Source organism: Engraulis encrasicolus, chromosome 3 (assembly GCF_034702125.1).
Source record: "Engraulis encrasicolus isolate BLACKSEA-1 chromosome 3, IST_EnEncr_1.0, whole genome shotgun sequence".
Taxonomy (NCBI): Eukaryota; Metazoa; Chordata; class Actinopteri; order Clupeiformes; family Engraulidae; genus Engraulis; species Engraulis encrasicolus.
Window position 1 is genome coordinate 14,017,665 of NC_085859.1, and position 27,704 is coordinate 14,045,368.

General features: G+C 41.9%; 1 protein-coding gene across 1 annotated transcript; it reads right to left on the minus strand.

The window, feature by feature from the left end:
- On the minus strand, positions 1 to 27,646 carry commd10 (COMM domain containing 10). Its single transcript, XM_063194312.1, has 8 exons — positions 27,497 to 27,646; positions 27,209 to 27,299; positions 26,594 to 26,704; positions 24,753 to 24,824; positions 24,373 to 24,456; positions 22,652 to 22,762; positions 675 to 734; positions 1 to 326 (listed from the first exon to the last, which is right to left on the minus strand). The coding sequence occupies exons 1-8, from the start codon at positions 27,523 to 27,525 to the stop codon at positions 288 to 290; spliced, it is 597 nt and encodes a 198-aa protein (XP_063050382.1). The 5' UTR covers positions 27,526 to 27,646; the 3' UTR covers positions 1 to 287.
- Positions 27,647 to 27,704: the final 58 nt, after the last annotated feature.

Genomic DNA, 27,704 nt, shown 5'->3' on the forward strand with positions numbered 1-27,704 from the left:
TAGTAGAGGAAGATGATATTTTATGACTTTTAAAAGTTTATTTTTTTTTATTTCTTATTGCAAGCTTGACAGACTCAGAGAGCACAATCAATATAAAAAGACAAAACACACTTTCTCACAGTAAACAAATAACATCATTTCATTCGTTCGTTCATTCGTTCATTCGTTCATTCATTCATTCATTCATTCATTCATCTTCATTCTTCCACTTAGCACACTGCCTCCACTGTTTAACAGTGAAGGTCATTCATTCATTAACAATAAAGGGGTCCAGGAAGGTCAGAGTTTCACGTGAGAGAGTCCAGCTGAGCCTGGATCGTTTCAAGCTGCAAAAGAAAAAAAACAAGCATGAAAATAATTAATTATCAAAGTCAAAACAAATAAATGCAAACAAACCAATAAATTAATAAACAAACTATGGCCATGACACACGGCAAATTTTGTCATGTTAAATTCAGTTTCAGTTTCAGTTTCAGTTTATTTGACAGGCACTTGCCCAAATCAACACAAAACATTAACAAAAATTAACACTTTGGGAGTGAAATTAAACACTGTTGGTGCTGGTCCTACTCTGTCAGTGTTGAATTCACATTGTAAACTTAAGTGGCGGAGGTAATAATACCATCAGTGAAATGAAAGTTAGCGATATAAAACAGTCATGAGTGGGCAGTGACCTTGTGGTAGAACTCTAGCAGCTGCTGGTGGTTGAACTCCACTTGGAGGTTCTCGCGTTCCTGAAAGACACAAGGAGAGAAGAGGGAGGTGGTGAACACCCCGTGGATCTTCTAGCCAATCGACTGTACCAGCAAGAAAACGTTATTCATTCTATCGGCAAGAAAACTTTATGTATGACATTGTCATTGGTGTAGAAGGATATCCTTCCCCAACAACCCCCACAGTCCCCTCAAAATGCAGCAGCAAGCACTGAAAAGAGATCACATCACACAATACCACATTGTCCACTAGATTGCACTTGTCAAGATCATAACATTGCTTAACTTAAAAGAAAAAAAAAGCGACAGTTGTTTCAGTCAACAATGGCGAGTAACAAGTCAGCATTGATTCTAGAATTTCAATTGTATTGTTGAATCTGTGAGTGGTTGTAGCACGTCATTAAATGACAGACAAGTGGTTTCTCCAATTACATGCACAGATTTTTGATAAAGCCACACCTTTGGACAATTAATCGATACGGTACCTGTAATTGATCATGATGACTGTTTGTGGAGCAAGGCGAAACCACACTCATTTGGTGAGAGCCAGGTTAGTTTGGTTGTGTTTCTCAATATCAGTAAAAACAATGGTTTTGGTGTTTGAATTTGGCAATGAAATCAAAAATAACATTAACCTGGTTCCAATAGCGCTCATAATCTTTTGTGTTAATTGCGTTTTGGAAAAGATCTCTTCTCATTTATGTAGATTAACGCTGTGTGCACAAAGTTGTTTTGGAAAAGAGAAAGAAGAGAATATTCATTCATCAAAATACCCATCTTTTAAATATTTTTTTGTACTTTGCTTATAGTGTAGCTCTTTACACAAAAAACAACTGAGAGGAGGGTGGGGTGCCGGTGGAGAGGGGCTGAGAGAGGGAGTGTTGTGAGATGCCAGAGGGAGATGTGTAGTGTCAAAGCGCATTAATGACGGGGACATTAATTGGACCCTACATTAACTTCATCCATAATTAAAAGCAGAGGAATGGTTATCTTGAGCTGTGACCCAACAGGAGACACACCAGATGGAAATCTGGGCCAGTTTTCTGTTCACAGAACAACAATCACACTGATGTACAAGAACCTGGTACATAATGGAAAAATGGAATTTATCATTTATAATTTATATACTGTATTTACAGGAATGCCTGTTTCTTCCTTGGAGCGCAAAAATTGTGGATCTCCGCACAGCATAGCCTACGTAACTCAACTTAGCCTACTAATATTTACTCATATTCAGTTTTACTATTTCCAATATTTCAAAATGGTTGAAATATATCTACAGGCACACCATGACCTCTTCGTTACTTTGACTCGATCTTAAGTTTTTGACGGGCTAAAATGGTTTTCAAAAAGCAGTCTTAAATTTTGAGCATCTTCTGTTCACTTTTACAGACAAATGCATGCATCAAACACTTCTTAATGTCTACTTTATGACAAATATGTGGATTTCGGTGTCCCGTATTCTGGGCGCAAACCAAGGACACAGTGAAGCATGTATGCGGCAGAGCATAAGCTCCTGTAAACAGCATAAAGAGCCCAAGACATCAAACATTTCACAACACTATCCCATGACTCTGTAGTCTGTATCCCCAGTATCACCAACGTGAAGCAGCACAGCTGTGACTAAAACCTTGGAGCTTCTGAGGTCATATCTCACCCTCTCACAAAGAGCCACCAGTGCAATCCCCTCAACTGCGGTCAACTTAGCTCTGCAAGCCCCCAAGAGCAAAACCAACATTTCAAAGAAATCTTGTGACAGCAAAACTGTGCTCACAGCAACATGACACTCACTCAGTGAGGTCGACAGTTGCGAGTCGGCACACACACAACTTATATGAGCCAAAGGTTTTGTTAAAAACATTTTTTGGAAGAAGTGAAGTTTACACATATCATTTTGGGCAGCCACTTTCCATCAAAATCAAATGAACATAAAATGATTTTAATCTCGGAAGAAGTGAGCAGTCACAGACTTGTCATCACACGGCGTTATGCGATGGAAATTTCTCAAGAAAAATGTAGGAGCAAGTACATGAGCAAGAAGAGAACAGTGCGCAAGATTTCCTCCAACATCCTGGTGATCATTAATATGAGCTGACGTGTCCCAGATATACATCAGCCTGCGAGGATACTTACTGACCTTCAGAGGGGATGTCCCTCACAGAAAGGCTTGTTGCCTTGTGATGAGCTAAATGAAAAGACTCTGTGGTGTAGTGGATGGCAAATGCATTAAAGCCCCAACTCTAATTACAAAATGTACTTTCTATAGTATTACAGGGTAGAAAGAAAGCAAAGAATAATCACATGTACGATCATGAAACCATTTTTATAGCTCAAGTCAGCAAGTTATTTTTAATAATTTCCATGGGATTCCGAAAGTACTATGTGAAATAGCCTATTACGGAAGAAAATTAATTCTTTACCTTCCTCCAAACCTGTAGTGTGTTAACAAAAAAAATGACAGCATTCCTTGCCAGTTTTACCAATCAGAGCGTAACTGTTATTTCTTCATGTCAGATCATTATATTTCAGCTGTTTCATGAATCTGTGTCTTGACTTATGGCAAGAACTAAGGTAGACAGGAGTGAGTCTCAGTAAATATTTGGGCTGTGGTCACTTGAACAGCTTTGTCTACAGAGGGGGCAGGGTTTGGAAGACGTAGCGCGGGTTTGGGGAGGGAATCACATTTATTACCTCCGCCAGGAGGTTATGTGATCGCCTGGGTTTCTGTGTGTGTGTGTTGTCTGTGTTTGTTTGTTTGTTAGTTCGCTGCTATTCCACTGCCTGCCACAAGGTGCGCACGGTGAGCACTGAGCAGAGGCGTGTCTGCGCCTTTCTCAGCAAGGAACAGGGGAGAGACTGCCGCCAGCTCAAACACCAAGTGCATTTCACCTAAAAAGTTGATCATCTGCAGGCAGCCTTCATCCGCAGGCAGTAATCAGTCCCGTCAAATGAATTACCACCGCTTCCAAAATTATTCAATTTCTGATGTGTGGCCTAGAATAGTATGTTATCATTGCTGTTGCGAGAAGGACAGTGACCACCCCCGCAGATCGCTTGGTTCACAATGGTGTCGAATTAATTACGTTGTCAAAAAATATGGAATACCGGTATGTGATCGTGTTGTTGTGGACTGTGACTTAGGTTCACAATCCTGTCGAATTAATTAGGCTACCGTTGCCAAAATAATTTATGACTCTAGGTCTACGTTCACACTGCTGGTAAAATTCATTACATCCCCTTCGCTACATTTAAAGATAACCCCAAGTTCTTTGCGAGATGGACAGGGATCAGAAAGCCCGAGAGCATGCATAATGGTCGAGCACCGGCATATTCCTGACGGGTGAGCCTGCGCCATTCTAAACAGTAGGCTAAGGAACAGGGTGGGGGTGGGACTGCTCCTTTGACGCCAGCTCCCACACCAGTGCTGCTATCAACCTGAAAAGTTGCTCATCAGCAGGCAGCCTATAACCTGCTACACCCTCGTTGAAGTTAACAATGATGTAAAATCAATCCGCTGCCTAAAATATGTGTGAAGTGGAAGTGGATTGTTGCGAGATGGACAGTGACCACCGCAGATCATTTTGGTTGACAATGTCGAATTAATTAGGTACCATTGCCAAAATTAAAATATGGAATTTATGGCTGTGTAAATTCACAATGCTGGTCAAACACCCCAGCACGCACGCCGCTCACCTCCGTGTGGATATATCACATGGATGCACACATGTAGGCTTAGACAACCCAGCTATTACCTCCCTCAAAACATGTTTCTCTCACACACGCATGCGCACACGCACACACACACACACACACCTTCAAGTGGATGCAAAAGCCGTGGATGCAGAGATGCAAGGCTTTCCCCTTCCACGGATATCTACCACCTCCCCCAAAACAAGGCTAATTATGAATAAATAAAACATCCCCCATGCCCTTTCTAGGCTAAATGGTTTCCATGGTCACCGGTCTTTGGCTGTATTTCCCCTCTCCTCCCTGCCATGGCTGTCTATCAGATGAATGAAATGTCAAACTCCCTTTACACAAGCTGCTTTAGTTTGCAATGAGTTGGTGTGTGTGTGTGTGTGTGTGTGTGTGTGTGTGTGTGTGTGTGTGTGTGTGTGTGTGTGTGTGTGTGTGTGTGTGTGTGTGTGTGTGTGTGTGTGTGTGTGTGTGTGTGTGTCCACACTATAAAAAGTGTGTGTATGTGCATTGGGAGTGTATGCATGTTTCTGGCTACAAAGTGTAATCAGCTCATGTACCCATTGCAGTGTGTCAAGTACACAGAACATGGTGCAGCAGACCCATCCACCGCGATAACAAGGAGTATCCGCTGTGATGGCAGCCAGAACAAAAATATGATATCCCTGACCCACCGCGTTTCAGGGATATAACAAGAGAATCCAGAAAGTCAAAGAATGCGCGCACATCAGTGGCAGAGGTGCTGGACCAAACGTAAGATAACTGAAAAGAAAATAAAGGTCCACAACACTGTTAAATGCTCCCAAATATTTAATGACATGACGTTTCGGACTAACCGTCCTTCATCAAAGTGCAACTTAACAAGAGAAGTCAAGAGCAGGGCCCGTCGTGGCCAATTAGGGTTTCTGCAAACTCTCAGGCACACCAGGAGCAACGGGTAAAGACTCTGGAGAGAAGACTCGTCCACACCCTCTCTTTCATCTCCTCTATTTCCCCATTCATCCCATCCATCCATCCCTCCATCCATCCATCCATCCATCCATCCATCCATCCATCCATCCATCCATCCATATTATGTATCTACAGTGTCGTCTCGTCAAAATATACTGTAGCAATACATCAATACATGTATATGTGCCTATGTCACTGTCCACCCATCTTCCAGTTGTCATTTTACATAAAAAGAGAAGTTGATGAGTAGATAGAATAGAGCGGTTAAAATATTTTAGCTAATATGCTAATGACTTTTTTCACTCAATAGTTAAAAATACTTTTTTCCACAATATTTTCAGTTAAAAGGCTTACAGCTCATCCAGATACAAAGTCAATGAAGCGGAGGCGGAAAAGGCATACAGTAGAAACAATCTTTTATTGTGCCAGCCCCGTTCTGAAATGCCCTCAGTCCATGTTTCAAAGGGCACATATCGCTTAAAATAAATAAAATGTTTCTCCACATTGTTTTCTCACTCACAGCATTGTTGATGTAGAGTTTATAACCTAACCTGGTCTTATCCTCAAACTGATTTCACACAGAAAGTGGTCTGAAGATACTGAATTGAGCACCCATTCGAGGTGGGATGGGTGGGTGAACGTTATCGTGAACGTTAACGATTGATTGTGAAGAAAATAATTGAAAACCACTGACTTACAGTATTACATATGGACGCAATACTGTAAGTCAGTGGTTTTCAATTATTTTTCCCCAAGGGCCATATTATGTAACGCAAATGAGGCTGGCCAAACAAATCACCCAACCATATGGCCACAGACAGCACACATACGTATATGTCTTCATTTGTTCCAACTTCATGGCGGGCCAAATGTTTTCCATGTCTGGGCCAGATCTGGCCTGCAGGCCGCCATTTGGAGACCACTGCTGTAAGCAGGGCAGGAATTTCACGAGGGCCATGGCCCTCCTGCCCTCCCACTTTGGCCTTGTGCCCTTGAAAAAAATATCTGCCATAAGGCCACAGTGGCCTTGATGCCCTCTCTGACGCCTAATTGATTAAAATGCATTAAAATGCATGAAATTGCATCTAAGAAACACACATTTTCTTGGGGGAGGACCCCCAAACTACCCGGCCAAACATATATGTTCTCCTTTTTGCTGGCACGAACATGGTCACACTAACATTCACACAGTCTTTTTGACTGTTAGACAAAAAAAATGTTTTTTTATGTATGGCCTTGGTGCCATGGCTTTTGGCCTTTGTGCCCTTGGACAACTCAAAAAGGCCAGGTGGCCTTGCCCCTAAAATGGCGAAATTCCAGGCCTGGCTGTAAGTCATCATTTACCCCTTCCTCCCCCTTCCTTGGATTGGCTGGGTTGGGACACCAAGGATGAAGACCCAATTATATCAAATGTGTAAATGCTAATTGAATGGAAGTTTATGAATGATAACCTTTACTTTTGATGTATTATATCCAGCAATGAAAGCCATTAAAACATTGTCAGACATGTGCTTGCTTGAAGGAATAACCTGGCCCAAGAAATGAGGCAACGGAGGGAAAACATTTTAAATGTTTTCATTTAGCCCTGTTGAATGATAAAGTCATAATACCATGGAACCTTACATGAGGTGCAATAATTTCAGTGGAAATTAACTGTAGAATCACTGTGTTCCCTGTGTTCTCTGCAAACCACTTTAATAAGGCTAACAGAACATATCGGAATTTAAAATCAGTGTGGTATTGAGAAGTTGATCCAATGATCCAGCATCAGGTGAATACGTTTACATGTTAATGTAATGACATGCAAAGCTCACTTTTCCAGTTGGCTTGTACTGTAGATGTTAGATTTGTCAAACCAGCTGAAAAATATTCCATGAACGCATTTGGTCGAATCTCACATTTCTACTCAATTTTATTCCTGGATTTGATTTATTACTTTATTTTTGGAGTTGCGAGGTGCTGTTATTCATCATGCAGCGTTGTTTTTCTTTCATCATTGGAACAGTGTCGAGTGCTTGGGCAGTATTTGGATATAAAAAAACCATTGACAGGCAGACAGTGTGACCTCTGGAGATCACCTGACAGGGTCTCTTCACATGAGATGTGTAAACACACAGAGACCATGATCTGAGGCCAGTCGTGCGAAACAACACTTCATACACAGGAAGTCCAAGAGCCTGCTTTGATTTTGTTTTTCAGTCAAACTTCAAACACAAACACCAACAACAGGCAAAAACATGCTTTGGCACCTGGCCAGTGAGGGCCACACTCACGCCAATCTATTTCATCGATGTCCAAACTTGACAACCACTGGAAATTGGCAGAGCAACTGCTTTTGCCCTACTATACCGAAAAGGAAACAAAGTTTGACTTGTTGTGCAACAATATTATGCCAGATGATGTATTCTGGACAAGCCCCCTAACAACACCATATCAAGTTGTTGAAGTAGGCAAAAGGACCCACTTGATTGTAGTGAGAGATTGTACTGTCACAACAATGCGTCCATAGACTTTAATATGGAATATGGTGTGCGTAGAATACCAGTACAATGTGGAAGAATGCATTCCTGTGACAGCTATTAGGTTAAATGTATCAGAAAATGCGATTTACAATCCAGTCTGCTCAGTGGCTGCATCACACGGATATTTAATCGTGCCAGATGTTCAGCTGCTGCTAGTCCAATGAAGATAACAAATGAGCATTACTACAATTCAATACACCAAAGTGAAGAGTTAGATAATGCACATGTGATCCCGGCTTCTCACACAAGCATCCCAAACATGCAGGGACACGTGCACACACCCACACACAAATTCTATTCTTAGAACCTTCCTTTCATTAATAGCAGCCAATCACTAGAACACAACACTGACCACTCATGTTACCTCTCCAGGTCTATTATTAGGCACGCGCAGTAGAGATGTTCAGATCGATCTGACACTGACCAGGGTCAGCTAATATTGCCTCAAAATTACCATATGCAAACCATATAAGGCAACGATCAAGAAGCTCATCATGTGACACATTTTTTCCACAATTATGGAACTTGTGGGAAATAATCCAGGGTACATGTTTGTGGTGCTTCGGTTCCCAGGACTGCATCCATTCATGTCCACAAGCACAGGAACAGAGATTCTTTAAGTATATAGAGATATGCCAATGTAATAGGTTGCTATGGGCACAGGAAGCTGAGGAACAGCTGGAGCAGAGCAGAAATAGCCCATGTTCCGGAGGGTTTTAGGGGTGTGTGAAAGTTCGCTGAGGGCACAGTCAAATCTTACCATGGATAGATAGCTTGCTGTCTATAGCCAATAAAGAAACACAAGTGAAAAAAGACAAACACAGAGGACAAAGCCATGCCGATGAATACAACGAATATCTACCTTTAGTGAGTGTCTTATAAAATAAGAAAAATCTAATCAAATTTGAATGGAATCTGAAGTATCGACAATAATCTCACGGTTCGCTTTAGAAATCAATATCAGTATCAAATCGCCATGAACAGGAAGGCTCCAATTTAGGCTCCATGCCGGTACATGTACATTATGAACCCATTTCAAAAACATATATATTTCCCCCCCTTGCCTGTTGCCCCTCATAATCTGCTTTAGTGGTTCTTGCGCTGTACGAGATAACAGACTGATTAGCATAGAGGAAGGCCTTGTGCTAATTACACCTCACGGCTAATTAGTCTTCTGTGTGATCACAAGGGGCTGAAAGTGGGGCAAGAGAGAATATGGGTCAGCAAACTACAAGAACCTTGGGGAGACAGGAGACACCAGGCCTGAGGTAAACGTGTTACTCTTTCAAACACCTCTCTTCTTTACATTACACAAGGCTCACACTCTCAAGGCAGACTTACAATGCCATGACTTACCCAAAACAGAAAGGAATTTGCATGACCTACCACAAAAGGAAATGCCCAACCTAGTATAATGGCTAATATTTAATGCAACAGTAACATCAGGTTTGTAGGATTGGGAAAAGAGAAAGAAACGGTCATACAGTATGTACACTAGTATGCCCAGCATAGAGACTGTTGTGATTTCTAAATGACCAAATCTTTTTTTGGTTATTCTCCAAATTTTCATATCTACAACAGCCAACTACCTTCATACTGTATAGTACACTTAAATCTTTGTAAAATGTGGAAAAAACATTAAGCACTTGTAGTTTGTACAGGTTTTCAAAAGAGATGAACTGTCTGGTGAAACGATTCTGCAAGTGACATACGATTATGTTTCAGATTATAATGGTTGTGCTTTTTAATAACTCAATACTGACCATTTTGGGACTACATTTTGACGACTTGTCGTACCAACAACTTCAGGACAAAATAAAAGCAAATTATGGTACATTAATATCCCATGAAAACACAATCCATGTCATACTTTACTGAAGATAAACCAAAAGCAAGGAACATGGCGCAATAAACAAGGTCAATAATTGGGCTGGTATGGTTGAAGAATAACCCATACATGTGAACAAGCCATTCATTCATTCATTTAAAGGATCAATTGACAATCAGTCAGACATCACTATAACCAGAAAAACAAACATCTTCACAAAGGGATGATGATAAAATGGATGCGGAGGTGTTGGCTACCCCCTTCCATCTCTCATTGGTTCTGAGATGGGCACAGATGCATTCTGCTGCACTGGCCCTGAACACTCTCGGAAAAAGTGGGGCAGGCGATACCGCCGCATGTTGACTTGAAAATACCCACATAGGTTGGGGTTGGTTAATGATTAATGTAGCTCTGTCAATTATTTAGCACTGACTGGTTGCTGGGTACCTTTCAAAATCATTTCACATCAATATAGGTAAGGAACAGGAATGGGTCGACTCTCCAAGGGCTATGATGAGGTTTCAGAGTTAAAAGTGAAGAGTTGCAAGATATTTTTGGATAGTTTTAACGGCTTCCTCAACAAAAATCTGGAATTTTCCCAAATGTGTCTTTTTGCTACATCCCTGCTCCCCCCCCCCAAAAAAAACAAAAAAAACAGAGACAACAAGACATTTGCTGAAGAAATCTGAGATTTAAAATCCACTCAGAAAGCCTTTAAGGGGTGAAAACAGAAAGTATATGAATAAATAGCTTGCTTTGAAGAGACGTTTTTCTCTCCAGCATCTGCACACAGCTGTGACTAAAAGGATTCTGAGGGGAGTTCACTTCTGGCTGGCAAAGAACCGGCTTCCAGCCAGGATAATTACCACAAGGAGATTGTGCCTTTTCTTCCTTTTCTCTGTCTGCTGCTCTCTCGCTCCTCTCAATTCAGTTCCCCCTTTTTTTCTTGAAAAAAATTTCTTCAAGCAAAAACGCGGTGAGAAAAATTGAACAACACACCAAAAGGAGTGTTATTCCAACGTTTCTCTGCTCTAACTCTTAATTCAATAATCTTTTTCTTTGTCTATATTCAGCCACAGTTCCTTCCCCAAACACCCCCTCCCCATACTTTCTGCCTACACACCACACCAATGGGGGTTCTAGTTCTTGGCTGAACTTCTGAAATTAGGCTGTTATCGGCACCTCGCAGAACCCATCCTAATGGCAAGTGACGGGTCCAAGTTGTCTAATCCCATCTCTCATCTACAGAAAACTGACACAACCACACTCTTTTCCATGGGCGTCACATTCAGAAACTAAATGAAGGAGACGGGTGCAAATTAAGGAGAGCACCACGTTCAGAAGGTGAGTAAAAGTGAAGAAAAAAACAAACAAACAAAAAACAAGGCACAGCTACCCTGCTTCTACCAACATTGCACAGTATCAGAATTGAGAAAAATGCATTTTACAAACGTTCCAAAAAGTAATTCTCAGGACACCCTAACATTCTTTACAACAGTCATCCTCACAACATTGTAATCCCAAACTGCCGGTACACCATGAAAGTGGAAATGAAGCAGTCACATAGTACAGATGTCTAGCAACAGTAAACTAAGATGATGTCCCAGACTGCCTGTATGATGGCATCAAGGGGAGAAAACAAATCCATGGGTTGCATTTTCAGCAGTTGCTCTTGAAATGACTACACCTACTGTAATACAAGTTCTGTGTGAGCACTGCAAACATGCAAACATAACCTTAATGCCATTTCAAGAATGATCGTTCCAATGCAAAGTAACCTAAATACTATGATCACACACAGCACAACGTCCAAGTATTAATCTCAACCACTGTGTCATCACACACTATCTGTAAACAGGGCTTTCAATTGAACATACTGCACTACTACTATTGCAAAAGCAAATCCCTGCTCTACAATAATTGGCAATCGAAAAACATTCCTATGCACTAATATCTAACTGAAGTAGAACACATACAGTGAGGATTAGAGATGTTATAGTGAGCTGAAGAGGAGAGTGCAGAGGACAGGACCCAGGTCTTTAAATGATTGAGATAGATTGTGCAGCAAAGAGGAATGATCCAAAGACCCCCCTTTCAGTATTCTAAAGGTACTATTGGTACAGGCTTGTGTGTGAGTGAGTGAGTGAGTGAGTGAGTGAGTGAGTGAGTGAGTGAGTGAGTGAGTGAGTGAGTGAGTGAGTGAGTGAGTGAGTGAGTGAGTGAGTGAGTGAGTGAGTGAGTGAGTGAGTGAGTGAGTGAGTGAGTGAGTGAGTGAGTGAGTGAGTGAGTGAGTGAGTGAGAGAGAGAGAGAGAGAGAGAGAGAGAGAGAGAGAGAGAGAGAGAGAGAGAGAGACGCTGTGTGTGTGTGTGTGTGTGTGTGTGTGTGTGAGAGAGAGAGAGAGAGAGAGAGAGAGAGAGAGAGCATGTGTGTGTGTGTGTGTGTGTGTGTGTGTGTGTGTGTGTGTGTGTGTGTGTGTGTGTGCGTGCGTGCGTGCGTGCGTGCGTGTGTGTGCTTGAGTGTCTGCTCTTATTTAATCTTATTTATTTCTCTCACCTGCCCAGGAACTGCAAATGGAAATGATATCTTCGCTATAATCTGGTAAAAAAAACAATGTATTTACTTCTGTAACTAATGACACTTTGCACATGGTCCCTGTCACAATAAACTAAAACACCAAACTAATCTTCAGAAATAGTTACCGTCGCTGGCAGCATTTCTAGATACAGTTAATAAGTATTTAGGGCCAAAACAGATTTTTTTTTAATCAACATCCAAAAGAAGTCTACGCTATGCAGATTACGAGTGGCCCACCGCCAGTGTCACATCAGGGCCAAATTGTGTCTTTGTTGTCATGAGCCGTTCTGTGATGTGCCATTAAGCAAATTACTGCCAGGGTCAGCGAAAACTGCAGCCTTGACTGTACTGCTATATCCAGGAAGAACTGCCAAAAGTGATCCATCTCCAATAAGCATAAGTGCACAGTAACGGCATATTGTAAGAAGCAAAAATGCTTATGCATAAGCTCTGTTGTTCTCTCCTCTCCACAAAGGCACTGATCTTTAAATACAATGGCGAGTGCCGTTGAGAGCAGCGATGCATCTGAACTTGTGGATGTGGATTACATGTCAGGCGTGCCAACAACAGTCAAGAAGGAGTTAGCGAGCCTGAGCCTGAGCCTGCAGCGCGGTCTTGCCATCCATAATACTCCACTCAAGTCACATTTCCCTCCATGTTATACCTGGACCGAGTTTTTGGGGACAAGTTCACTCACGTTACTGATAGGGGTGGGCGATACGACAATGTTAAATCGTGAATCGTGAAATCGAGTACAAGATCGTCTCCAATCTGCGAAAGTGGAGAAATTGTATAGATCGTCTTGCAGTCAGGATGTTTACTATCAGTATCAGTGATGCCTACTTACTTAGTGTTGTTGTCTTCACGTTTATTCTTAACATTATTGCATTTTAATTGTGCACTTTATGAGAGCATCATCAGTGTGCAAGTATATAAAATACCTGTTTTTGTTTTCAGTTTTTATTTTTTCGATGGGAGATAGTGATAAAAAAAAAATCGGAATCAAGATTTTATGTTAAAAAGTTGTGATATGACATTTTTGCCATAGCCCACCCCTACCAGCTGCAGCAAAGTGGGATGGGCTGCTCGCTAGAATCAGTGCTATGCTGCCCCCTGCATTATGAATGGCCACAAGTTGTAATAACATGAGAAAGTGCACGGTACGCATCATGGTATGGTAATGCCGTGAGCGGAATGAGTTGCCAGGTACTGTAGTTGCCGGACAACCTGACAAATCACAACGATGGACAATGATGACGCATCAGATTACACATCACCACCAAACGTTAGCGATTGGGTAAAATCAGATGGACATTTCAGACTTCAGAGTTCACTTCTCCCACTAGTAACTGCTTCTCAATTAGGCAGTTTCAGACCCTTTGTACAAATGAAGAAAATACTGTGCTGTTCGAATCTTCTATTCAGTTTGTTCAAATGGAAGCACACACACAAAGAAATTCTAAGCAGAAATGCTCTGCCAATCAATAAGGTTTGCCCAACACATCAACGGTCCACCAACTACTGAGTATCTCATTTCCTTCTTGAATCCTTCCTGTCCGCTTCGACAAAGCAGCCATGAAGAGAGCAGACAGCCACATTCTCCTTCAACTACATGATTGACAGTTGCACAATGACAAAACGGACATCTCATAAGCTGACTGATCTGTGAAAAGTCGCACGTTTGTGTGTGTGTGTTTGTGTGTGTGTGTTTGTGTGTGTGTGTGTGTGTGTGTGTGTGTGTGTGTGTGTGTGTGTGTGTGTTTGTGTGTGTGTGTTTGTGTGTGTGTCTGGCGTCCTAATTAACAGCAGCTACTCTTTTTAGCAACAGACACGACGAATACAAGCAACAAGCAACTGGTTTTGGTGGCTGGGGCCAAACTGAACCTGCTGCCATGTAACAGTTGCCTTTGCCCTAAAACAGAAAAAAACCTTTCCTTGTGATGACTTTGTAATAATAATTATGACAGCCAAGCCGTGGCTCAATCAACTGGGCACTCGACTGCTAAACAGGCGACGCGGGTTCGAATCTGACCCAAAGTAATTTGTTGAACAGTGTGGACAGGCATCAACAGTCACCAACACAACAGGGGTGCATTTTTCAAAACCATAGTTGCTAACTACGTTAGCTACTTTGTGGTTATGCAATGCAATTTCCCATTGGCAACTACATACGTTGCTAACTGGCTAGTAACTGTGCTTTCAAGGAACGCGCCCCAGATTTGGTTATTGTGGATAGCTCAGCTCAGTAACTCTAACACAGTTACTGCACATTCTTACCTCAAAGAGGTCATACTCATACAACCCACCATCATCCCCCATCTCCACCAACACTCCCCCCAACTTTCTTTTTGATGAAAACGTTCCACCACATCACAGCTCAACTTCAGGAAATCAGAGTGCCTCAGATGGTACAGCCAGTCAAGGCCCCTGACCTGAACCCCATAGAGCACATCTGGGACCAGCTTGAAGCAGAGACTGGATGATCCTACCCCACCCCACCCTGTGACCTGGTGGACCCGCGTTTATAGCACTTGTGGAAGAGTGGAACGCATTGCGTCAGAGGCTCATGAGGCTAGTGAGGAGCATGAAATGTTGCTGTCAAATTGTGGCAAGCGGTGGAAACACCCGCTACGGACATTCGATTTCAATTGCTGTTATTTAGGGTTATTCTCGTTACTTTTGAGGGTGAACTAATGAAATAGAGTTTATTCTCAAAAGGGAACTTTTACTTATTCCACAAAAAGTCTGAGCAGGAAACACACTTAAGTGAATAACAATATCCTGAAGTTATTGTGTATTTTGAAATACTGTTGTGTTAGTGTGTAAATCCTAAAATAATAGAAAGAGAGTGCATATGTCTACCTGTAGTCAGTGCATACACTTACGTGTACATGTGTGTAGTGCTATGGTACATGGAATACACATCTAGACAAGGCTGTGTGCCACTTGCAGTCAAGTGTGTGTGAAAAGCCTAGCGAGGGGCAGTCGCTATGGAGACCAGACAAAAGCTGATTAATTTAAACAATGTGAACACTAGCTTGCCCTTGCACGCCCCAGCCTCAACCGTCTATCCCCCCTCATAAATTTCATTCCGTCTTGATCTTACACTGTAAAAAAAATGCTGCTTAGAATTAACTTTAAAAAAGCAACATGGATCTCTTATCTTATTCTTGATCATCTGAACTATTGTTTCATATTCAAATACCATGATCACAACCCAGTATGTTAAATAATGTAATCCAAAAAAGTAAATTGCCTCTTTTTTACAGGGGGTACCAAGGCATAAAAACATCCTTGGATTAGTACTTGGTTCTTGGATTCTTGGGACTTAATTCTTGGATTCTATGTTAAAAACATCCAAACAAAACTTCAGCCATTATTCCACTAAAATCAGGTTTGGGGGCAAGCAAATGTTCTTTGCCAAAAGAGCACTTCTACACTACAAAGGGTGGTGGCCTAGAAACAACACAGGAGGTTACATGGCAAAAAATGCAACAAACAGATCCAGACTCCTGCTAACATTAAAAGCTCAACATCATCCAGTTAAAAAACAAACTTGCTTTTTCTCCCCTCTTCCGCATCCCTCGTTTCTTTCCACTCCCCTTTTTTCATTCACTCCTCCGTCTTTTTCTTTCTGCTTGTGCAGATCAGTGGCTGAGAAGCCGAGGCGTAGGGACAGCTATTCATAGTTTGTGGAGAAGTGGCCTCTGTTGTGTGGTGGCGGTGACTTCAGCCATTGCCTAGGCAGCCCGTCAGGGTGCCTCTGGTATGCTGCTGTCCAAGAGGAGTGGAGAGCTACCCTGAGATCGGGAGAGGGGCTATGTCCTCTCCTCTCCTCTCTTCACCACATGCTTCTGGGAACCAGATTCCACTGATGGCCAATCGCTCACTCACCGCTGGCTGGCTGGCTGGCGGGCTGGCTAGATCTATAAATAAGAGTCCCATTCGTTTCAGTGGGCACTGCTTACTGAGAATGTAGTTAGTAAGACACCGGTGAAATAGGCTCTTAAGCCATTCCTGTATTATTTGTTCTTCATTAATTAAGGGTTGCAAAGCTAATGCATACTGCAGAATATAGTGGCATTTTGAGTGCATTCAAGTTCAGGACTAATTAACAGTATTAAGTAAACAGGTGAAGAGATGGCACTGCATCTCCCCATTTGCTGGCTGGCTGACGGGGTCCATCAATAAGAGCCAATCTGCCTTAGTGGGAACGATACCAGGTATAATGGGCCTACAGGTTTTAATTCAATTCAATTCAATTCAATTCCAATTTATTATAGTGTGGCATCACCATAGTAAGGTCTCAGAACACCTTACAAATGCATGATTAATATTACATAAAATATTGAATAAAAGATACAAGTTCACATGGAATATTGATGATGGGAACAGAAGACAATTGCTCACTGACGATCAGTTGGGATTGTTTTACAGATGAAGATGGAAATTTGAAAAAACACCAGCACACTGACCATTTCCCTTTCTTCATTGATATACAATGTTTCGGTCCTGGACCTTAGGTCTAAGGCCATACCATCCTGTATGAAAGAGAACAGCGAAATGGTCAGTGTGCGAGAGTTTTTTCATATTGTCTGATAAGTGACCCATGGGCCATCTCCTACCCACCTGCCAGCAGAGGTGTGTAGAAACCACAAGCTCACAGATGAAGATGGTACAGGCTCTCAGCAAGCAAGGCGTAGATCTCACAACATGACCTACTGTAGCCTACTACCATTGGGGAAACAATGACCTAGGCTATTGCTACCATTGGGAAAACAATGACCCTAGGCTATTGCTACCATTGGGTCATTTCACGTGAAATCAGACACTTTGGGACCCGACCGACACAGATTTCAATCATACTTGCTGTGCCTGTTTAGTAGCAAAGTAGCACCCCAGAACTGCATTTGTGTGAATCTGACACCAATATTAAGGGAGAAACAGACTAGCGAAGGTTTACATATGAGGGTAGGACATGCATTCATGCATGCATTCAGCCTTGATTATATCAGTTAGTGTAAGTCACAAAAGGATGTCTGAGGTGTTGTTTGAAAGCTCTTTTCTGGCTCATAATATGGTAATACCATTGTAATATCACATGACAGCATGTCTATCGGAATATGTGAAGGATGGAGATGGTTCATGAGGATGCAGGAAGTTCAGTTTCACCTCTCTAGTACTTGGCATACATTCCTAAACACACACTAGCCATAGTTGCCATCATATACAGCTACAACATACCCTTTGGTGCTTGAACATTTAGGAAATTCATGTACTGGGCTTATTCTTTCAACCCTGCCTACTCTGAATGCTGAAAATGGTCTGGCTTCCACTGTGCCTATTGACAATGGGCAGAAGCTGTGTAGTTTTTGAGTACCTGGACTGACGAGGGTGCAGGGCCCACCGGGAAAATGCCCGTTATGCCAGATGGCCAGTCCAGCCCTGTCCCTGACACTACTCTATTACTACACTCATTTCAACCTGTATGTCCCATTACCTCTATAATGAATAAGGAACCAAATACCCCATTTTCAGGTGTTGTTTATGACCTTACAGGCTATCTTTAGATAAGACACCAGCCATTTTTTTGATATTCAACTTTTAATTTTTCAATGCATCATAATTCATATTCTGAAGGTTGTTGTATTCCATGCTGTGTGTTTAACTAAAGAGCTTTCAAACAACACCTCAGACATCATTTTGTGACACTGACTGATATAATCAAGGCTGAATGCATAGTGTCCTACCCTCATATGTAAAAATTCGCTAGTCTGTTTCTCCCTCAATATTGTTGTCAGATTCACACAAATGCAGTTCTGGGGTGCTACCTTCCTACTAAACAGGCACAGGTCATACTTGATCACTGAATCACTCTCACCTCTCCAGAAAATCAACGTTGGCCTTAGGTGTATGTTTAGGGTGATGAAAATGAAAATCAATGGAGTTCAATGAGAGATGGTGACATATTCGCTATTCGTAGAGCAATACATGTTTAACTTCATGATGTAATCAATGAAAAAAGCCCTCAAACACCTGCAGCATGCACGCAGCTCCTCATAAGAGCTGTATCTGTACCATGTTTCACTTTATGCACCATTTCTCTTTTTTCATATTCTTCATCTCCAACACCATATAGTTTTGATGCTATCAGTTCTAAAATGGTTGATCTTGGGATCTTGACTTCAAAGTATGAGTCCCATTAGCCTTCATTTTTGTCAGAATTAGACCTGACATACTCTTGGCTGGCTTTTTTGAGACAGGACAGTGGGAGAGACTTCTTTGGTGTTAAAGGTGAAGAATTTGGAATAAATACATGGTGCCTAAAGTCAAACATGGGAGGGACACAGTTCTTATGTGGAGCTGCATGCATGCTGCTGGTGTGTGAGGGCTTTTATCATTGATTACATCATGAAGTTAAAAATGTATTGCTCTACAAATAGCAAATATGTCACCATCTCTCATTGAACTCCATTGATTTCCATTGTGTTGCTTTCCATGATTACAATGACCCTAAACATACACCTAAGGCCAAAGTTGATTTTCTGGAGAGGTGAGAGTGATTCAGTGATTAAGTATGACACCCGATCTGCGTATTTGAAATGTTTTGAAGTGACTTATCTGCTCATTTTCACATTATGTTCGATAGGCGACAAAACTTTTGTCTTGTGAAAATCTGCCCTGTCTGTGTTCATTAAAGGGTCAATCTTTCTTTGGTGCATGAAATTTATTTTTGTACATTCATTTTCATTCGAGAGGGTTGTAGCTTTCATATGAGTGACTTCTGAAGCCAAGTGATTAATTGAAAGTCAGGTTATTAGCTGTTATTCCAAACAGATGGGTAGGCGACAACTCTTTTGGAGGCGAGTGTATTTCGGGACGAGACCCAGTCTAAATGAAAGGTGAGTCATGGGTATGCATCAAAAACTTGATTATATTGGCTGGAAATGTGGACTGGTATGCATCAACTTAACGCCATAAAGGCCTGTATATGAAAGGTTATTGTGGCAATTCTCTATACAGCATAAGTACAGTGAAGAAGAGCGTAAAAATCTCATGAGTTCTTCAGTGGGAACGGGTACTGTTTTTGATCAATAACCCTTCCTTGTTCCTCTGTAAACACCCCCTTCAAGCATTACAAGATGGAGATGAAGGGAGAGAAAAGCCACACATTTCAGGTGTAATGCTAATATTCATTTTGTAGCAGAATAGAACAGTTTGTGATAAGAACGTAGGAAAGAGAGAATATCCTGCACGTGATGCATCGCCAGGTGTTAAAGCAATCATTGAAACTCGAGCCAGGTCCAATCGTAGCTTCTGCACCTGCATGCCTGTTCTATATCGCATTAAACCTTTTCCATCAATTTGTAGCGATACAACTTTCCCCAAAACCAGCGAATTGACATTGAGTGACAAAACCGGCGTTAACTTATAACTCGTTTTCAATCACGTGTTGCACTAACTTCTTAATGCACACCGCATGCAAAAAACACGAATCATCTCGTTGACGGCAAAGGAGCTATTCTTGCGTATCCCATCGAGAAGAGAAGAGACGAGGAGAGGAGAGAAGAGGAAGTCTCAAGCCTTCTGTGAAAAAGAAACTCTGACAAAGGCCTTCGACTCCTTCGTGACAGGGCCCAGAAAAATAAATTATCACAGCCTTTCATGTCATCTCGCCTGGATAGAAACAGAGATGGAGAGAAAGAGGGAGCAAGAGACTTGTGAAATAGTTAACACGGCGAATAACACTATGGATGACACAGAAGCACGACACAATAATCAGCGCCATCGCCAATTAGCAGATTTCTCCGAGTGTCTTTTCCCTTGATTTTCTTCCCTTTCTTGTCTAAAAAAAAAACATGACGGAATTCACAAAGGTCTGCACAACTTACACATCTGAGCAAACGGTTTAACAAGCTCGAAATCTGACAACTCATAGTTCTTTATCTAGCCCCTTTCCGTTTTGTTGAATGACAGCAATTGAACATCACTGTGTACAGGGTCCATAGAAACAAAATGACATATACATACAGACTTTGAGACTACATTAAACCACTTTGGGGGACTCCAGACATCTACTGCACATATTCAGTCAGCATGACGATGTACAAGTTAAACATTGAAAAAGATCAAACCCTGGTATTGTGAATATGCTAGTATAACGTGGCTATGACACATACAAATGCAGGGCCCTTTATGTCGTTTTTCTATCTTATTTCCCATGTTTTGCTTGTACTGAATGTGCTGTGCTGAATCTGTATGTAGTGTAGCTGTACCAACTGTGCATAACCGCCTCTATGTGTGTGATGTTTAGTGTTTAACAAAGCAACAACCAAGGAATTGGAGTGTTTCATGTCAACCAGTGAAGTAGTCGTGGTTCGCCTACAAGTGTCATTCTAGTTTACATGGCTGCTCATGACAGTATGTTCATGAAGACCATGACAGTATCTACGCGGCATAATACAAATTTGTACATTTACTTACACGCCGACGTGACAAAGTGCTCGGAAAGGGGAGGAGAGTCGCCACACCCAGCTTCGAATCTGGACAGGGCACCTTCAAGACTCAAGATACGTTAAGTTTATTGCCATTTCAACAGGGGTTGATAGGAATTTGTTCACAAACATAAAATGGGCAAAACACATATGTGCCGCTCTTCCCCTTCCCAGTAAATAGTGTCAGAAGAGGGTGGGCTTTGTTGTGAAGTCATTGGAGACGCGCCCACTGTGAGCCATACAAGGAACCAACATTGGTTGACCTTGTATGGGGGAGGTATGGTGAATGCTACATGAAAGAAAGCGAAAGCCCATTGGGAAACTCCAACTCCCATTGTCATTGTGACACAGCACTCCACAGCACACAAGTGAACACTGCACACTGCACACAGCGAAATTGCATTTATGCCTCACCCGTGCAAGGGGGCAGCCCTCAGTGGCGCCCCATGGGGAGCAGTGCGGTGGGACGGTACCATGCTCAGGGTACCTCAGTCATGGAGGAGGATGGGGGAGAGCACTGGTTGATTACTCCCCCCACCAACCTGGCGGGTCGGGAGTCGAACCGGCAACCTCTGGAATGCAAGTCTGACGCCCTAACCGCTCACCCATGACTGCCATGAGGCTGGGTGTGTGTGCACCCACCCACATTCATACAACATAAAAGGGATTGTGAACCTGCAGTCTGATCGAAAGCCCATCTCAGGAACCACTAAGCCACAGCTTCCTAGGTTTTGAACCAACTCGAGTCGGGATTGCATGTAAATGGGTTGAAAATATAGCAAATCATCCATCTCACATACATACACAAGATCGTCCATATAATACACGTGTCTACAGAGGTTTGTCCATCTTAAAACGGCACCTGACACTTATGGTCCATGAAAGCAGAAGTGCCCACAGTGTAGGCTCACAGGAGAAAAAAAAATCGAACCAGCATACTCTGCAGCCTGGTGGCGGTCATTCCCTTCTTACCCAGGTCACTTGAAAACAAATCAGGTTTGGAATCATATAAAAGTACCCCATTCCTTGGAAACGTGTTCTTCCCCCATTCATAATACAAAGAGAAAGCCCGCTCCTTCAGACTTGGCAGTTGCACAGAGAAAGGCAAACATGATAAAACACTTTAAAAATGTGGAAATCTTATATTTGGAAACTGCTTACTAAAGTCATGCTGTAAATAAATTGCTAGATGGGAGAACTGCTAGAGTTTAAATGTCTCTCTCTACAGACATCAGAAACAAAAACACCCCCCCAAAGATATGCATGCATTTATGTTACAGTAACACAGACACAAAGCTGTTTGTCAAATCTTTTCCATGCAACAACACTGCTCCCTACTGGTGAAATAGGAAATTGCCATCCTCTGGCAGTAACCGTTCTAGAGACGCCAAAGACAAGGTTTAAAAACAGAGGACAAAAGCAAACCAGACACCTCTGACCAATGACAGTCTCCAGTGGCAGCTCTCACTTTCCCAGGGAAGGGCACAGTAGGGGCATTAATGACAAAGACTGCAGGGAAACATCACTAAATAAATTCCCTGTTGTTTTCCCAATCCTGATCTCACAGGGAAGGCAACATTACTGTAATCTAGTGTCTCAAGATGTATAGCAAAGAGACACACATTAGCCTGGGCAGGAAGGGTGCACCCCCGGGCAAAGGCTTAGTGGCCTGCTATGCTACAATAGCACCAACTAGCTCAGGAAGCTGAGAGTATGAGGGAAAGCGAACACACTAGTGTGGCCGAAAACAGAACGAGAGCAAAGCGTGTAAGTGTAAGTGTGTGTGTGTGTGTGTGTGTGTGTGTGTGTGTGTGTGTGTGTGTGTGTGTGTGTGTGTGTGTGTGTGTGTGTGTGTGTGTGTGTGTCCTTACCTCTGTGTCCTCATTCTGGAGTCCCAGGTCGAGCACGGCATGAGGTGCCTTCAGCTTGGCCTGGTCCGACTGGCCCATCTGCAGGCTCATTTGCCACCCAACATGCTCCAACTGTCAAAGTCAAGGTCAATGTGTACTTCATTGTCAAAAACAACAGGTGTTAGCACAGGAGATTGAAATGTGCAATGTGGAGTTCAAATTTAATATAATCATACAGACAGACAATCAAGAATAAATACCCCCCCCACACACACACACACACACACACACACAAACACAGTACAATAAATAGCCCTCGTGTACAGAACTAGAAAGGCAAAACTTGTTCGTGACAAGATCTGTCAAAATGTGCGTGCGTTGTTGAAGAAGCATGANAGGGCAGTCATGGGTGAGCGGTTAGGGCGTCAGACTTGCATCCCAGAGGTTGCTGGTTCGACTCCCGACCCGCCAGGTTGGTGGGGGGAGTAAGGGACTGTTCGTTATTTATTTTCGGGGTCACCGGAAGAAAATAGGGGAGGGTCACGTCATTTTTTTCATTGCTGAGGGGAGGGTCATCAATTTCTTTTAAGCTGGCTAGGGGAGGGTCATCCAAAAATGTTTGGCACATTTATTAGAAAAAAGCATTCCTACCTTGTTTGTATGCTTTGATGTAACATAGCCTCAGAAACGCTTCTCCATTTAGCTAAAATTGATCACAGATTCATACCCCGTTGTGTTCTGTTGTGTCGAAGAGCTATCATAAGTTATCATAAGCTAAATCAAATTATAAATGTATGAAATGCCCCCGCGTTCGTGAAGTAGACTACTATAGTTTTCAAGAGGGCGCCTACAATAACATCCAGTAAGCTAGCAGCAGCGTTGGTCAATCAACGTTTGTCAAAAAAATAAAAAATAAGGTAGAATAGGGCTATTTACTACTTCTCCATAGGGGAGGGTCATGCATTTTTTTTGACGGCGTCGCGGGGAGGGTCATCAAAGTTTTGAAGCTCGTTAGGGGAGGGTCATGCAAAATTTGACGATCAAAGGTGGACATCTTCCGGCGACCCCAAAAATAAATAACGAACAGTCCCTAATCAACCAGTGCTCTCCCCCATCCTCCTCCATGACTGAGGTACCCTGAGCATGGTACCGTCCCACCGCACTGCTCCCCATGGGGCGCCACTGAGGGCTGCCCCCTTGCACGGGTGAGGCATAAAATGCAATTTCGTTGTGTGCAGTGTGCAGTGTTCACTTGTGTGCTGTGGAGTGCTGTGTCACAATGACAATGGGAGTTGGAGTTTCCCAATGGGCTTTCATCATTCCTTAAAGGTGCACTGTGTAGGATGGTGGCCAGAGTAGGTATTGCAACTATGCTGCTCATTGAAACTGTGCTGTCTACTGCCAAATTGGATCTTTTCATGAATATTTACACAATAATGGACTAACATTTCCTAGTATGACTAAAGTAAAATAAGTTTTGCAGCTAAAAATGTCTATGTCTGGGAATTCAAAATGCCAGACACTGGAGAACATCCCCCTTTTCATGTATGAAAAACAATTGTATCAGTCATAATGAATACTTAGAACGTGATGGTGATGGTAAGTAATGAAAAAGTTAATGTAAAAGGTAACATTTGTGAATGGGCAGCATGAATTCTGGAAATGAACTAATAAAAATATTACACAGTGTCCCTAAGCTGCCCAAGAGTGACTATTATGTGTAATGGAAGAGGGTTTGTTACCTTTTTGGGAGAGAATATTCTCTCTCTTATTCTCTCTATGATTTCTGGGCCGCCGCTGCTCCATGCCTGGCACAGGGTGTCAGCCTGAATAATGATAAAATAAAAAATCATGAAAATATTTTTAATTTCAAAGGCCTTCCAAAGACACTGTACAAACACAATTAAATATAACACAAATATAACACAAAAAAATAAAACAGAAATATATATATATATATATAAACATACAAACAATAATAACATCACTAATAACGATAAAAAAATACAATATTAGTAATAACAACAAAGTAAAAAAAACAAAAAAACAATACAACTTCTCAGCTCATACAATACAAACATTAGTGGAAGGCCAGAGTGATGAGAATGATCTGATTAATTACCTTATCAGAGTCCATTCCCACCGCTTCCAGCTGCTGCTTCAGGGCAGCTGGTTTTGTGTTGTGGTACACCGCCTGAAGGCCAAAGGAACAAAATACAAATTACCAAATAAAAGGATATACAGCGTGCTTACCATGTAAAAGAAACAAAGTATCCAAGGCACTCTTCCCAAAAAAGTTAAAATAGCTTTATTAAATGGCTAAATCATTGTAGAAAAGTTAAAAACGCCAACATGTTTCGGCCAAGGAGTGGCCTTCATCAAATAAAGCTATTTTAACTTTTTGGGGAAGAGTGCCTTGGATACTTTGTTTCTTTTGCATCCTATTTTTTGACCAAAGAGCACCTTCGGACTACCAACCAAAAACGCCGTAGCCCTCCAAACTTTTCCTATTGTGCTTACCATGTACTTCCTCTTCCACTCATCTGTGTTTTTTTTATACGTATATATATTTTTGGTCTTTTCGACTTTATTTATGATAGGACAGCGAAGGTGGTGACAGGATGCGAGTAAGAGGAGAGAGACGGGGAAGGGCCGGCAAAGGACCCGGCCCGGAAATCGAACCCGGGTCAGCCACATGGTAGACGAGTGCCCTACCGGTTGGCCACGGTAGGGCCTCCACTCATCTATTTGGGTAACACTTTAGAATAATGGATGCAAAAAAGCGTTATAAAGACTTAATAAATAATTAACTATTGATGAACAAAACATTAACAAACGTTTGTAAATGACTAGGAAATGTAAACAAATGCTTGTAAATGACTAGGAAATGCTATGTTAATATTTTATATTTATCAAATATTTACAAGTTGCTTGTAAATGAATAAAATACTCTGTTATAAGGTGTGTAAAATCTTGCATATATCATTTGTAGATATGTTATAAAGCATTAATAAAACTTAGTTAATAAAACATTTGTTAATGTTTTATTCATCATTAGTTAATTATTTACTGAGTCTTTACTAAGGAACATTATTATAAAGTGTTACCTCTATTTGTTATTAAGAAATGCTATGACTGGGGTGATGTGGTTCAGTGGGCTAAGGCACAATATTAGTATGTCTGGGACCCAGGTTCGAATCCGGTCCAAGGTAATGTCTCCTGTCTGTCTCTCCAGCTACTTTCCTCTCATCTCTCATAATGTCCTATCTGAATAAAGGCATAAATGCCCAAAAAATATCTTAAAAAAAGAAATGCTATGAGTGTTGTTAGGGCTCACCAACTTCTTTGGCATAGAGGCACTGGTAGAACTGCCCACAGGGCCCTAGGTTAAAGTCCTGATAGGTCCCCCTATACAGCCTACCAAGATCATAATAGGGCCCCCACCACCCAATAAAGGAGAGCCCTTGGCCCAGGGTCAAATGCCCTGCTTCCCCCCTGTAGCTCCGCCCAATATAGAAGGTAGACTCTGGTTGTGACCAGAACATACATGATAACCATAATGCAAAATGAGAAAAGTAGCACTGTCAGACCAAGGGTGAAGTAATAGACAGGTGGAACTTAACTAGGCAAATATTTAGAATGAATTCATTTTCATACTTGTCTCACTGGTGCTGCATACTTCGATATTACTTTATTAGTACCACTTTAGCAAATTTAGGGTATCGTTTAACTTTACAGCTTTGTAACAATCTTACAATCTTTTCTTTACAGAGACCAGTTGGAACTACTTTATGTGTGTGAAGGCAATATCAAGATGTATCTGTGCAAATAAATCTACTAATATTAACTATTTTTGATAGTCCAGCATGCTCAGGGTGCAAAAACTTTGATTCCAAGCACAAATTTTTAAGTCATGAATGGTAACTGTTTCATGGAGTGATCAGCTAACCCTCCATAACAAACCTGTTCCAAAATAAAGGAGATGGTCTCCAAAACCAGGGTGAGGGCAGGTTTCTCCAGGGCGAGTGCACTTTGCAGCTTCTCTTCTTCTTCCTCACTGAAAGGTCGCTCTGTCTTTAAAAAGCAATTATGGATACAATATGGTGAATTTGCAAACATGCCCAAAAAGCTGTCCAGGTTTTAAGCACATTAGTCCAACCTTGACCTGTTTGCTTTCCAGTTGACATGAGTGGACAACTTACTGTCTCTACACCTCAGCTGTGTGTGCCACTCATCTGGCCACATTACATGACATCCCAAATGCATTTCATTCCAAATGCAAAACATTAATTTCTCAAGCGACTCAGTCAAAGACAGACAGACAGACAGACAGAGAGACAGACACAGACACACGGAGAGAGAGAGACAGAGAGAGAGAGAGAGAGAGAGACAGACAGACAGAGAGAGAGAGAGAGAGAGAGAGAGAGAGAGAGAGAGAGAGAGAGAGAGAGAGAGACAGACAGACAGACAGACAGACAGACAGACGTTTTCTACCAGGTCAACGTTAGAAGTAGCCTAAAGATGTTGAGTCTTGTCTGAAATGAACGGTCTTGTGCACAGACCATAGCAATGGCTTACCTTTAAATGCAGCTTCTGCATGATACGCGACAGAAGACGGGAAAACTTGTTGATGTCAATCGTGCTGATGTGCCCCATTGCCTCTTTAATACTAAAACGAGAAAATTATTAAATTGCACGTTTCCCAAATCACAAGCAAACATCTCATGAACCGCTGTTGTTAGCATCACTGACGCTACACTCACAACACAATACTGGGATGGCTAACGTCTGGCTTCCACCGACTCGCTTTTTTTACGAAGATAAAGCTGAGTATATTTAATGCCCACAAGACACGTTTACGCTTACCTCTGTGTCTCTTTGATTATTGTAGCCATTATGTCAGTTTTGCATCAGTCTTCCTGCGATACAAAGTTATCCTGGCTGCAGCAACACAACACTTCCTAGTGGGGTCATATGATTGAGTGACGCAACCAGCTTACACCCTCTGCATCCGCCCATCTCAGCTTCATGGAGCTTGCATCGCACATAGACATTTAGTATGGCATTGCAATTC